The following is a 14,012-nucleotide window of genomic DNA, read 5'->3' as shown; positions in this document are numbered from 1 at the left end:
TTACATAAAAAAAAAAAAAATTACACCTCATTGATTGGTAGAGAAAACAAACATGGCGAGGGGGGGGGGAGATGTTGGGAAAGAGGTTCGGGGGAGGGGGGCGCACCAAACTGAATCTTTGCCCGGGTGCTGGAAAACCTAGCTACGCCTCTGCAGCAGTGTCATCATTATCATGGTGTGTGGTTTCCTAGCCCTGTGTTCATTGATCTCCCAGCACAGGACTATACAGCAGAGCTGCCAATCACACGGCAGCAGCCCCGCCCACATTCAGCTCCTTAACACAGGGGCGATCAGTAAGGATCTTCTTATTTCAGATGCATAGTGGTTTACTCTCTAGTAATATAGCACCAGCGTGTACAGACAGCTGTATACCAGTCACCCTTATATAGTGGTCTGTTACTTCTGCAGGGAGCTCTTACTTTACCTACATGGATTAGCTCTTCAGAAAAATAACCATGACTTATGAATCTGCGCTGAATGTCTCGGTTCCAGTCTTGATTTCTCATCTGAGAACATATTACTAGCTCTGTCACACAACACACGGTGAGTCACACGCTGAATCACGTACCCACCGCTTTCCTTCTTCCTTTCGGGCCCTCGGCTCCAGCCTATAATTTCACCATAACCCGATGTTTGTTGGTGAATTGCTTTGGATGTCATTCGATTCGTAAAACCTCAGTCGTTGCCACTAAAAATAAGGTGTAAAGACGTATTTACGAAAAGACCTTCCCTATGAAGAAGTCTATGGAACCCAGGACACCGGTACATAAAAGGGGATCAGTATTTCTGCAATGGTCTAATACATAACGTGTGTTGTGGAATATTTCTCTGTTGACTTCAATGGGGCCCCTGGAGCCATTGTTAATGGATTTCCGGTATCCTGGATTGGAGGATGGGTAATTCCTGCCCCCGGTTTCCTCTCTTCTCCTGGGTATATCTCCAGTCTTGGATGATGTGAGGTGGTCGGGGTGTCATCCGACCTTGGTAAGGGCTTGTCTACACGTAGCGGAAATGCGGACGGAAAATACGCAGCGGAATACAGTAGCAAATTGGGTGAGATTTAACAAATCTCCAACCAGAAATTGGCCCTTTAAGAATAACCAGCGACCCTAAAACTGGGTTCACACGTTGGTAAAAATGCAATTTTTTTTTATCTTTGCTGCGATGTGTGAACCCAGTCTTAGGGTAGGGCTACAGCTAGACTTTTTGTAGCGCAGCCGATTGATTTTAACTATTGAGCTACTCTGCAAATGAATACATGGAGTTGCATGTAATCTGGTGGACTGCAGCGGTTACAAGAGATAATCAACCAGTAGCGCTACTAAAAGTTTCCACGTAGCCCGGTCCTTAGTCGTGAGCCAGTGATCATCGTGTCCGCTCCTTCTCGTACAGGTGTTTGCAGGTAATCCCCTGCGTGTCCGGTCATGAAGCTGCACTGACGACCTGCCGGCAGCCCCTCCACCCTTTGAAGTTGCAGGGGGCTCAGGTGTGAGATGAAGAGATGGGGCTGAAGGTTTCTTGTGGGCACACGTCGGGTTTTCACCACTTTTGATAATTTGGGAACAAGAACAAAACAACGAGTTTGTTTTTCAATAAAAAACCACCACATTTATTGGCACAATGAAGGTTCGCACCCCCAAAATACAGGAGAATTATTGCATTGTACCCTGTAATAGTCAGACATGAAAATGAGCAACTGCTTCATTACACAGTAACATCAACCTCCTCTCCAGCAGACGAGGGGTTAAGTAAACAATCCAGTGTTAACCCCCTCAGCGCTGGCACGGACCGTTCAGTCCTTCTTGCCAAACTAAAGCTCAGACCCTTCCGTATGAGGAACTTCTCAGGATGTAGATGGCTTGTTTATTGCAACAAAAATTATAATATATAATTAGCAGCACAACCCAATACAACAGTGTAGGGACATTCAAATTCAGGGACACGGGACACCCCCCCCCCCCCCAAGTGTTGACTTCCTATATATCTTTGTGCATATTAACGTAGACCGGAATGTGACTTTTTTTCTATACAAGTTGCTTTCGGCCATTACAGCCATCGTGCAAGTGGAACCAATGGGGAGGGGGACGATCATATCAAGACTAGGCTTCAAGTGCTTGCAAAACTACAAATCCCAGCAAGCCTGGTGGGTCAATGCGCACAATGCGTATTACATGCGGTTTTGCAGTGCCGCAAAACCGCTGCGTACTACGGTACCAGCATAGTCAATGAGATTCCGGCAAAGTCTCGCGTACGCGCTGCAGTATTTTTTCGCATGTAAAATTGACGTGGGGTGCGGATTTTAATATCGGCAGCATGTCAAATTATCTTGCTTTTCCGCATGCGAGTTGCATCTGCCTACTGTGGAAAATCGCACCAAAACCCGCAACGTAAAACGCACAATTAGGTGTGGTTTTTACCTGCGAATTTCCTGCGTATCGTTGCAGTTTTGGTTCGTATTTTCCATAGCTAAATACGCAACGTGTGCCTGTAGCCTGAATGATCCGGACTGTAGGGCATGCTGGAACGTGTAGTTTCCCAACACCCAAAGGAGCTTCAAGCTTTTTGTTGCAATTACGATACATTTTATAAACTTTGTTGCAACTTGTAGTTCTAAAAGGACATAATGTAAGCCGGTCTCACCCTACTACTTGGAAAATATGTAGCGTTAAACGTGCCCCATATGGATCAAACATACGTTCGTCCATCGGTTAATAGCGACACTGGGTGGGAATTGATGGGCTGCATTATGTTTCCAGTTCAGCGTGGAGTATTGTATTCGGGCAGCCTGCTCCATGCTGTACTGTATTTCTTAAATGCAATTGGCTTGTTCTTCTCTCACCCTGTGAGATTCACTTATATACGGAGGCCATAAAGTACAGTCATCTCAACTACCACCCCCAATAGCCTGAGGAGGAGGAGGCACGGCCGGGAGGATCACTTCCACCCACTTTGGTGGGCAACGCCTATATGTGAACATCTCCACGTCTCTACACTGGCGGCTACAGCGTGCCAGGCCGCTCTCAGGCATACGAGGGCAACACAACTACCTACGAGGCTCCCGCTATGCAGCAATATAGCAATACGCAGGTCGTGGAGCTCCACTCGGAGCTCCACTTGGAGCTTTGGAAGGAATTTAGATTCAGTAGTTTAGATTCATGGTATTAGAGGGGAAGGTATTCAGTACCTTTACTCTAGAGATTGGGGACTCGTAAGAGATCACATGTAATAACGCTAGATAAATACATTGGGTAGATATCCTGTATCGACATGGGAACTTTCTCAAGATGTAAACGGCAGAATCCGAGTAGTCGGAATGTAAAGTCATTAAAGCATTGGATGTAAGCTGGAAGGACGCAACGGTGGTCCATGGGACGGTGCGATGCCAGTTTGATATATTGCACATTATAAAGAAGTTCATGGTTTGTCCGCAGACCCCAGATCAGCAGGACGACGTAGCAGCGATAGGACTGAGTTTCAACTGGTGCACCGGAGACCTGAGCGGGACGGGAGTCAAGACAGTCGGGAAGGAGAAACAAGACCCCTCAAAGTGCTGCCCGAGGTCCATCTCTTCTGCGAAGAACGACACCGCGTCCCTTTTGCAAGACATAACGGGAGGGGCGCTGATTTTGGAAGGAAAGATCTCGGTCTCGTAGTGAAGAAGTTGACCCATGAAGCTGAAGTTGGGCGAGATAAGGCTGCGGCGTTGCTTGATGTACTCAAAGGCCTCCTCCAGGTGGAATCTCTTCGTCTTCATGAGGTAGGCCATACAGATGGTAGGAGATCTGGAGATGCCAGCCTCACAGTGTACCAGAACCTTCCCTCCTGCCAGTCTCACAGTATCTGCACAAGAGAAAGTACAATAAGTAATGGAGGGAACTGGCGATATTCAGAGAAGTATTGGCCATGAAGGACATATGATAAATCAGAACAACTAAACTCAATGTCATCATCCCACAGTCTGATCTTAAGGGGCCCCAGAATAGGTGTCGGTTTCCTCATATGTGGCAAAGTCACAGGGGGATTTGCTAACTAGGAGGGTGTCCATTTAAATACATGACGAAGTTAAAAAGGGTAAAAGATTGTGAACCCAACATTCAACATGGATATGTAATATAATACACTTTACTGACTGGCCCTACTTATACGATGACCCATGGCCCAACTCATCTGGAGAGACGGTCAGATTTTTTTAGTGGTCCGTCTACAGCCGACCTGAGCCAAGTGATATAATGGCTAATACATAGTGCGATCTCCCTGATACTCGGAGGTTCGGGCTATGCTATTATGTATGAACAAGAATTTGCTGAAAAGTTGCACCCATAGGAATGCATTGAGTTTTAAAATGTCAACATGCCGCAGGGGAGGGTTGCGCCCAAAGCTGAAGTTGCCGTGAACTTTAGTTCCAGGTAGCCGTCATGCGACCGGTGCAAATAGGAATGGCAAATGCTGCACAATATTAGTCACTTCTAGGACAGTTTCGGAAGGCTGAGATCTCAGAGTAGTCCTGGGAGTAGTCCCTGCCCAAGTCTGAACTCTCGGTATTCCATAAAGCACACCTGCACGAACAATGACTTATCAGGACGAGGGGGGGGGGCACTCCCATACAATGACCGCTAATCACCTGACCATTAGTCACTTTTATTGGCCAGTAGAAAAACTATTGTTCTTCTAAGAGATGGCTGGAATTATTTCCTACTGAAGACAAATGGTCTATTGCTGGGGAAGAAGTTCCTGTAATTACCAAGCTGTAATGTCTGTCCCCCCCTCCCCTGAGAATTCCTCCGGAGGGTAAATAAACGGCTCAAATGACTTTAATTAATGGGCGGGTTTGGGGCCGACAGTTGTAAAAATGTTTAGATCCCAGGAGCAGCTGTCTACGGGGCAGGTAGTAAAAACATTCCTCACCTCTTCCCTCCCTAGCCCAGGACTGACCCCAATAGCACCTTGACCTTTATTGCAGCGTCATAAAGTACAGTTGTCCCCCCTAATGGACAGGTCAGATTAAGGCCGAGTTTACTCTGAAGTTTTTTTTTTTACCACGTGGCATTTACATAAAACGTATCAGATCCATATGGACATACTCTGCGGGATGAATGGAATAGCGGATGCGGATATTGACCAGGAAAATGGTGTAACTGATACAAATTGCCCAAATGGACGACCCTTACCTATAAAATCTATGGCCTCCTGGAAGTGGCTGCTGATGTCGGTGTTGTGGTCGTCTTCCACCGGAATCCACTTATAATTGTATTTGTCCTTGATGCAATCGGAGCACTTTCTGGAGACGTTGAGTAAGGCGGTGATACGGAGGTTGGCAAGGAATTCACATTTGGAAGCATGGTACGCGCTGCCGAGATACAGGAATGGAAGGATCTCGACAGGACTGCCCTGGAAGACAAAAATACAGGCGGGTCAGAGGACAAAGCAAAGAACAAACAAGTCATGATCGAGGCCGCGTGGGTTTCTGATGAAATGAGTAATATCCTCGCTCTATGATGAAACAAAGCAGTTCTAAATATGGAAGGCTGTTCTGCTGCGGCTCTGGCTCGACACCCTAGAATTAGAAGCCAATGAATCATACGGAGCCCACACAGACCTCCCATCGCCAGGCTCACGTCTTCACCCACGTTACTTCCTGCCCGCAGACCCCACTTTAGGTAAATAGATGTGATCTTATACCAACAGGGGAGTCCGCCTGATCAACTTTATCCAGAATAGAAATGTAGTCATTAAAATGCACTGACGTTTTAAGGCCTTGTTCACACGGCGTGTTTACGACGCGTTTTACACACCAAAAACACGCGCTTTAAGCTTCCCATTGAAATCAATCGGAGAATGCATTGTAGTGCATACGTTTTTTTTTTTTGTTTTTTTTTACACTCTAGTTTAAAAAAAGTGTAGTTTAAAAAAAAAAAAAGTGTCAGGTCAATTCTTGGTGCATAAAATGCGCCTAATTCCCATAATCAACAGAAGTCCTCATTTCTGCCCCAAAAACCCACAGAAGACGCTTAAAAATGTGGCAAAAACGCCTGTACTTTAAAAAGCGCATTGCAAAAACGATAGCGTTGGATGCATTAACTTTTTTTTTTTAGCACCGTGTGAACAAGGCCTAATAACCAAAGAGGGACTTGGTTTTGTTGTGCCACTTCAATCTGACCTCGACCAGGTCATTTTCCCTGGGTCCCAGGGGGCATAGCATAATCAAAAATTGGGTCCCTCTCCTGCTGCAGATTTATGCCGATCCTGACCACCCAACCTCTGCCCCGTCTCAATGGGTCTCTTACAAAGGAGGAAGCTGCCCCCAAGTTACCTACACCCTTCATCAGTGGTTTCCAACCTGTGGCCCTACAGCTGATGCAAAACTACAACTCCCAGCGTGACCTGGTGAGAGTTGTAGTTTTGCGTCAGTTAGGGACCACTGATGAAGATCGTAACAGAGTCTTCCCATATAGAAGTTACCAATCATAAAAGAATATAAAGTTGCGATTTATAAGAAGTTTGTAACATTGCATAAAGAATCAGAGACAGAACAGCGGTTGACACTGATCTCAAGAGCTGACAATCCATTATTCTTTAGATGTCACTGAGAAGTCATGAAGATGACATTCTCCAGCATCCTTCAATAATTCAGCAGTAAAACAATCTACAGGAAGTGCGGCCGGGATATAGAGTGTCCTGTCTATAGGGGCAGGAGATGAGTCACAGCTGATATTCTGCTTCAAGTCATCTCTTCTTTCAGGTCCATCTCCTCAGCAAAGTCTAATCCTGGAGCAGGAAGCCTCGAGGGCTCCTATTGATCTCCGGAAGGATAGCCGAGCCGAGAATTACACCACATCCCCGGAGAGGCAATCACAGATTAACACATTAATCCCTGCTTCCTCGTAACAAACGTGACCCATCTATAGACCTGTGACAGCGATCATCCTACTGTTATGGGGTTGTGCATTATAGGACCTCATCTAGAGTCTGGTACCACTGTAGTTTTTATAAAGCAAAATGCTGGAAACAGTCAGTAATGGAGTACCCAGACTGTCAGTAGACTATTTAGAGCTGCAGGTCAGGCCATGACTGGACATTTTGATGACTGGACAGATTATAATCTGAGCATGCAAATTAAAGGGATTGTATGAGGGTAGAAAAACACCAGCAATGTATCAAACAGAGCCACTCTTGTTCATAGGCTGTAAACTGCAATACCAGGCTCAACCAACAAACAAGAGTGGCGCTGTTCTAGAAAGGACGTTTTTTGATCTCATACAACACTACCATCAGATATATAGAAGGCACTATGCTATATTAGTCAGAAAATTTATTTGACCTGCTAACAAGGTCTCCGCTGATCATTATCACATATATAGCAATAATGTAACGGCAAAACTTCGAACCCCATGAGTGTCAATGATGTTGGGTTTTTCCATGGCATATTATGACTTGACATTTTAGGGTTAATATTGCAGCAGTATATTATCAGGGAGCTTAGACGTTGGGGTGGCCATTGTCATATGTAAAGTACCTGCCATGAAGCCCGGCCACAGCAGCCAGATGTAAATGTGATCCCTAACGGCTGAATCTAATGGTCATTGCCCTCGCCACTTCTCCGAGCATCTCAAGAGTTGCTATGGTGCCAATTACAGGTGGAAGGATAGCATTGCCCTCGCCACTTCTCTGAGCATCTCAAGAGTTGCTATGGTGCCAATTACAGGTGGAGGGATTGCAGCACCAAGTAGAGTACCCGCCAGTAGGGGGAGCCCCATCCTGCCCCCATCAGTGTATATTGCTGCAATGTATTCTGCTCACCTCATCGTATGACGGTTTCTGGAAGGACGAGCGCTTCTCACAGCGGAGACTTCTATCGTTTTCACTTTCCTCTTGGGATAAACTTTTCTGATCGATGCAGCAGTCGGGATATTCAGTGTGAAATGACTCGTATCCTCCTACAAGACACAATTCACATCATTCAGTTTTCATGGATACAAATTTCCTCCCGGGAACATTAGAACCACGACGTCCTGTTCTCGGGACGGGAACACTTACATAATAATTATACAACCCGCAGGGGATTATCGCTAGATTAGCATGACCAGAATGAGACAGAGTGAATTGGGATTATTATCTGGGGATCTGCCGGGTGGTGGCAAAACGTAAGGTTATAATTTCCTGTGCGATGGCAAATTAAGGCTGGGCAGGTTATTCCTGTCACACGACAGACTGCCCATATGTCCTGCGCTAATCAGGGGGATAAGCGGCTGCCGGGAGAGGATGTGATTAGCATTTACCTCCAGGACAGGGGGCGACAGGAAGGTAAAACAGGACACAGGAAGGAGATCTCATGGGGAGGGAGGGGGGGTGATTGGAATTCATTGTCTGGTTTAAAAGAGGAATCACAACATCAATGGACATTTAACCCTTTCCCTTAATGGGATTGTACTGGGTGCAGATCACTTTGTGGCAGAGGATAAGCAAATTAGGACCCTGGTGTTGCCGGGCGGGGGAGGGGGAGGTATAATGGGGCTTGTAGTGACCCCCGAAGCTGTAACATCTCCTATAGGTCATTACATAGTAAATCAGAGCCCACTATTCTGTAATCACATTTGTATAAAAAAATATATATATATATTTCCAGCACGTTTTTTTATCCCCCAAATTCAGCAATACAACCAAGAAAAACTCAATTTCAAGAAACCATAGAGCTAGATCAATAGGTCACCCGCCTCATCAAATAAGGGTGCCTAATACAGGAGTGTGGGGGGGTCCAGTCCTAAATAACCAGCCTGATCTGGTGTGTTGGAAATCTGGAATGGCGGCCATATTGGTTGTCACCCAAAAATGACTAAATAGAATAAAACATATGGTTTTTGGGCTTTTTTGGGGGTAAGTTTCTCCTGAACGTAATCACCCGGCAGTCACAACAATAGTTCACACCACAGACCAGAATCGGTGGAGACAAGATTGGATTCAAGGTCTGAGCCAGATAAGGGGGGGGAACGGGACCAAATTCAAATAGCCCTGTGTTATCAGCCTCACATTTACATCACACTCCAGACATTTACATTCTAGAGGTGACAACAGACCCCCCATGACCTGCAAATAACCTATTAACATCTCACATCCCAGCAGAGCTGCAGCCTCAGGGGGCCATTACTTTACTGCCCCATTACCAAGCTGCAGGGGTCTGGTTGCCAGTTATAAGGGGGGGGGGGGGATGACAGTATAGGACATGGCAGCTGTCTAACCAATGATTTAATTAACAGACTCTTCTTCCTGTCTCCCCAGCTGCTCAATACAGAAATACAGGCATTCTATTCAATGGAGGAGGGGGCTGCGGAACTGTATTTCCTGTACAGGAAACAATGTATACCCCCCCCCCCCCCCCCATGAGATAATTATTGGAATGTCGGTCTGAGCTGTGCATTTATATATAGGGATGATCTGGTGGAATTGGAACAGGAAACCCCCAATGGGGAGACCCCTCATCCCCAATACAATTGTAGCAAGTAGGGAGATTAGAGCGAGGAATATTTATATAGGTCAGATAATAATCGGATACAAGAATTAAGAGCATTGACGTTAGATTATCGCCATCCGACATTTGTGAGGAATATTGCTACATGTAAAACAACAAATAATAATAGTAACAAATTAAATAGAAATAATAAAAAAACAATAAACAAAATAAAGAGATGAAATAAATAGTAATAAATTAAATAGAAATAATGAAAAACATAATAAAGATACTACAAGATCCCCACCCTGGACAGTTACATAAGCTACAATAGGAAGGAGAACCCTGCCCAGACAAGATGACAATTTCCATTACACATCTGCTTATGTCCTCATAAATAGAGAGATGACGAGCACCGTAGTAATGAGGCGACAATCACAGATTGGGATCATAATGACCTATAATGAGATGTTCAATCTATTCATAACATTACTGGACTGGCTCCAGAGATCAGAATATGGAGAGAAGCCATAGTATAAATCAGAGCTGTGTATCCAGAAGAAGGGCCAGTGCTGAAGGACACTAAAAGTACATAGGAGGAGGGGGACGACAACACTAATAGTACATAGGGGGACACTAATACTACATACATGATATATACAGGCACAGACATTATTAGAACAACCCATACATAACATAGTATAAGCGCTGTAACAAATGAATAGGGACTGAGACATTCTATGGTGTGAGGGGCAGAGACGTCAGGACACCCGGATATAAATATAAAGGGAAGTGTAAATATGAAGAATGGAGGATCTGAGTCACTGCTAATGAGGAAAAGATTCAGAGGGAGATCCAGGGTTAATACAGAGAGAGGTCTGTATATTTTACTAATCCCTGTACTGTGTAATACAGCAATCCATCATAGGGAGGGGTACAGAGATATTAAATAGAATCCAGGATCACTATAGAGGTCTCAAAATACAGATGAAGGTAGAGGGGGTTATAGCAATGTATAAAATAAATGGGTCTATACACATACGCAGTACAGGCATAGGTATGAGGGTTGCATATACTGGTTCAAGAGCACAGCTGGTCCATACACAATATATGGGTAAACATGGTCTATATAGCCACATATACGTTTCTGGGGTAGATCTAGCAGCTGTGTGTGTATAAACACACACACACAAGGGTGGAAATCAAATACAGTATCAAAGTTAGTATGGGGAGATAGCTAAATAATACAGAATCAGTAGGTATGGTGGGTCTGTATACACAAGGGTACAGAATATACAGGGTAGGTATGAGGGGTCTGTATATACATAAGGGTTCACAATGATATACAGTAATACAGAGTAGGTATGGGTGGGGGTGGGGGGTCTATACACATACATACAGAGTAGGTACGAAGAGGGTCTATACATATATACAGTCATATAGAAGGTAAGCATGAGGGGTCTGCATATACATAAGGGTCCACAACGATATACAATAATATACAGAGTAGGTATGGGGGGGGGGGGTGTCTATACACACATATTCAGGGTAAGTATGGGGGTCCGGCTCACCCTTCAGGAAGCAGACCCGGGGTCCCGCCGGCAGGTTGGTCAGGGTATTGATCACTATATGAGCGGCACTTTCTTTTTTCAGCTTCTGCCACCTCTGACTCCGCTCGTCCAGCACCACCACGACGGATACTTGGCCATCCTTCAGCCGGCACCGAGCCGCCTCTTCAGGCACCACAAAGTGCAGGGGCGCCGCTCCCCCCCTTGCCCGGCGCAGCAGCACGGAGTTCAGGTTAACATTGATTGAGTCGCGCACGTAGGAGGCGCTAAAAGGCAGGTAAGGGCGGCAGTCCAGCACCAGGCAGCGAGAGAACTCCTTCCTGAGGAGCCGGTGCAGCCGCCGGCTTTCTATGGAGGTCACCTTCATGTCAGCGCAGCGATCAATGAGCAGCCTCCACTGTAAGCGGTCCTTTAAATTATACTTCCGCCTCGGGGGTTCCCGAATCCGCTGCTTATAAGTCATTGGTCCGCCCGCAGGTGACGCCAATGCCCATATATGGAGAGTGACGTTTTCCCTGCTTCATTCATGGACTCTCGTTGGCCCCACCCCTTCCACTCACTCTAGTCTTTCCCCAGCCCGCTAGATGGAGGTGTAAGGCTGCGGGGGAGGAAGAGGATGATGAAGATGATGATGACGACGACTGATTCACCCCCTACCCCATTCCTGAGCTATAGGGAGGAAACCAAAACCCTGTGATCACCCCTCACCATGCAGCGGCAACTATCTATCTATCTATCTATCTATCTATCTATCTATCTATCTATCTATCTATCTATCTATCTATCTATCTATCTATCTATCTATCTATCTCTATGTCTTTTAATATCTCTCTCTCTCTCTCTCTTTAGGTCTTTTTCAATGGGCCAATTATCGGGCAATTGCTTATTCATCGGCTGATTGTATCGTTTATGTTGCAAGAAATATTATCGTTTTGGCAGCATGTCTCACTGTGTAAACAAGTACGCGCTGCCGACATTATAGAAATGTATGGGGTAGAGCGATCAGAGTAACATACATAGATCCTTGTGAAAGAAGCAAACGAGCGCCGATCAACGAGCGGTCTCATTGATCAGCGCTCCTTTACACGGCCCACGTCAGCCCACAGCTGTGTAAGACCACCCTCTCTCATATCTTTTTCATCTTATGGAGGGATTCTGATTTTATGGCTCTATCTTGGTAATAATTTCCCCCGCTCTGTATGCAATTATAGGAGTCCACCCCAGTAATTAATTATCAGACGTCTGGAGCCTTGATCTCGGCTGCACTTAGATTACTGCTCTGGATGCTGAACGGTCATTTTGGCTGTAGACTTTGTGGTCTGCTCAGGTCATTTGAAGGGTGGACAGTCCGTACCTGAGGTCACATCAGCCGAGGTTTTCCTGACCTGATAAATGAGTGCTGATCAGATATGATTGTGTCTGTTGTCATTGGAGATGTCTCTCTGTCTGTGACTGTCTGTCAGCGCTCTTGTGTCTGGTGTCTCTTATCTGTTGTCTCTGTCACTTTTCTCTCATCTTGTGTCAGTCTCTGGAAATCATCTTTATTTGCACCACAAACCTAATAGATCTTCCACCGTGAAGTAAGTGCCCCCTGTGCCGCCGGCGCTCTGCAATGTATCAGCACTCCAGGAGATGAGCCGATAGCTGCCATATATTAATATATATTATAGAAAGAATAATATCTGCAGTGCTGGGTTCACTATGTGGAAGATGCTGCAATTCCTGCCCTTGTGTTATCTGGTATCACAGCTGACCAAACGTTACATTGTATCAGTAAGCGCAAAGACACATCGGAAACAAATTTCCATTGGTGAGACCTTATGTGGTGTTTTGGACGTTTGTGCCATAATGATACTTACCTCTATACCCGCTGTCGCGATTCTGTCCATGTCACATGACCACATTGTCCCAGCTAAGTTTCTCTCTGCATTTAGTGTGTACATTGTATCATAGCAAGGTTTAAAAAAAATATATTAATCAGTCCGTCTAATTCTACCCATGATCCTGCAGTGTGATCCAGAGGAAGGCAACCCCCCCCCCCCCCCCCCTGTGAAGAAGAAGTCAATTACCCAATATTGGGTATTCCCTGCTCCAAATACGACAAACAGAATAAATCCCTGGATCAACGTCCCATCTCCAGAATCTAGCACGTATCTCTACAATTTGGACACTAATGAGGGAGACGGCTCCGCTCTACTATTAACTGAAATGGCACAAATAAATATTGTACAATTTGGCTAATAGAGCTTAATTTAAAAAAGATAGATACAAGTCTGATGTATTCATGAGGGGAGCACTCCCCCCCCCCCACCCTCACCAGTGACTGACGGGATCCTGTGGATAAATGCAGATACCTGAATGCCCATCAGTCACTGGTTAGGGTGGGGGGAGGATCCATCTGGTCTAATAGTAGTGTGAGCCCATACTGTGTTGAACTTACATAAGAGCATAGTATGATGACAGATCCAATTGAACTTTTAGGGTGCAGTCACATGTGGCAGATTTTGTAGAAATTTCTGTAACCGAAAATCACTTCCATTCAGAAGAGGCTCCATAGTGTGACTGCTCTTACAGTAGAGGTTCCATAGTGTGACCGCTCTTACAGTAGAGGTTCCATAGTGTGACTGATCTTACAGTAGAGGTTCCATAGTGTGACTGCTCTTACAGTAGAGGTTCCATAGTGTGACTGCTCTTACAGTAGAGGCTCCATAGTGTGACCGCTCTTACAGTAGAGGCTCCATAGTGTGACTGCCCTTACAGTAGAGGTTCCATAGTGTGACTGCTCTTACAGTAGAGGTTCCATAGTGTGACTGCTCTTACAGTAGAGGTTCCATAGTGTGACTGCTCTTACAGCAGAGAGTTCCATAGTGTGACTGCTCTTACAGTAGAGGTTCCATAGTGTGACTGCTCTTACAGTAGAGGTTCCATAGTGTCACTGCTCTTACAGCAGAGAGTTCCATAGTGTGACTGCTCTTACAGTAGAGGTTCTATAGTGTGACTGA

General features: G+C 45.5%; 1 protein-coding gene across 1 annotated transcript; it reads right to left on the bottom strand.

Moving 5' to 3' along the window:
* Positions 1-1,581: 1,581 nt before the first annotated feature.
* Positions 1,582-11,422, bottom strand: DUSP5 (dual specificity phosphatase 5). The gene is made up of 4 exons (XM_075842323.1): positions 11,014-11,422; positions 7,798-7,934; positions 5,169-5,388; positions 1,582-3,840 (listed from the first exon to the last, which is right to left on the bottom strand). Exons 1-4 carry the CDS (start codon positions 11,375-11,377, stop codon positions 3,440-3,442), a joined length of 1,122 nt encoding a protein of 373 aa, XP_075698438.1. The 5' UTR covers positions 11,378-11,422; the 3' UTR covers positions 1,582-3,439.
* Between the last annotated feature and the right edge of the window lie 2,590 nt (positions 11,423-14,012).

Source organism: Rhinoderma darwinii, chromosome 11 (genome assembly GCF_050947455.1).
Source record: "Rhinoderma darwinii isolate aRhiDar2 chromosome 11, aRhiDar2.hap1, whole genome shotgun sequence".
Taxonomy (NCBI): domain Eukaryota; kingdom Metazoa; phylum Chordata; class Amphibia; order Anura; family Rhinodermatidae; genus Rhinoderma; species Rhinoderma darwinii.
Note: the sequence above shows the minus strand (reverse complement) of the source record. Positions and strands in the feature narration are given on the sequence as shown.

Coding starts and splice junctions, on each gene's coding strand:
- DUSP5 (XM_075842323.1), bottom strand. CDS start 11,377: ATGAAGGTGACCTCCATAGAAAGCCGGCGGCTGCACCGGCTCCTCAGG. Junction 7,935..11,013: donor CCGGGTCTGCTTCCTGAAGG/GTGAGCCGGACC, acceptor TGTGTCTTGTAG/GAGGATACGAGTCATTTCAC. Junction 5,389..7,797: donor AGAAACCGTCATACGATGAG/GTGAGCAGAATA, acceptor TTTGTCTTCCAG/GGCAGTCCTGTCGAGATCCT.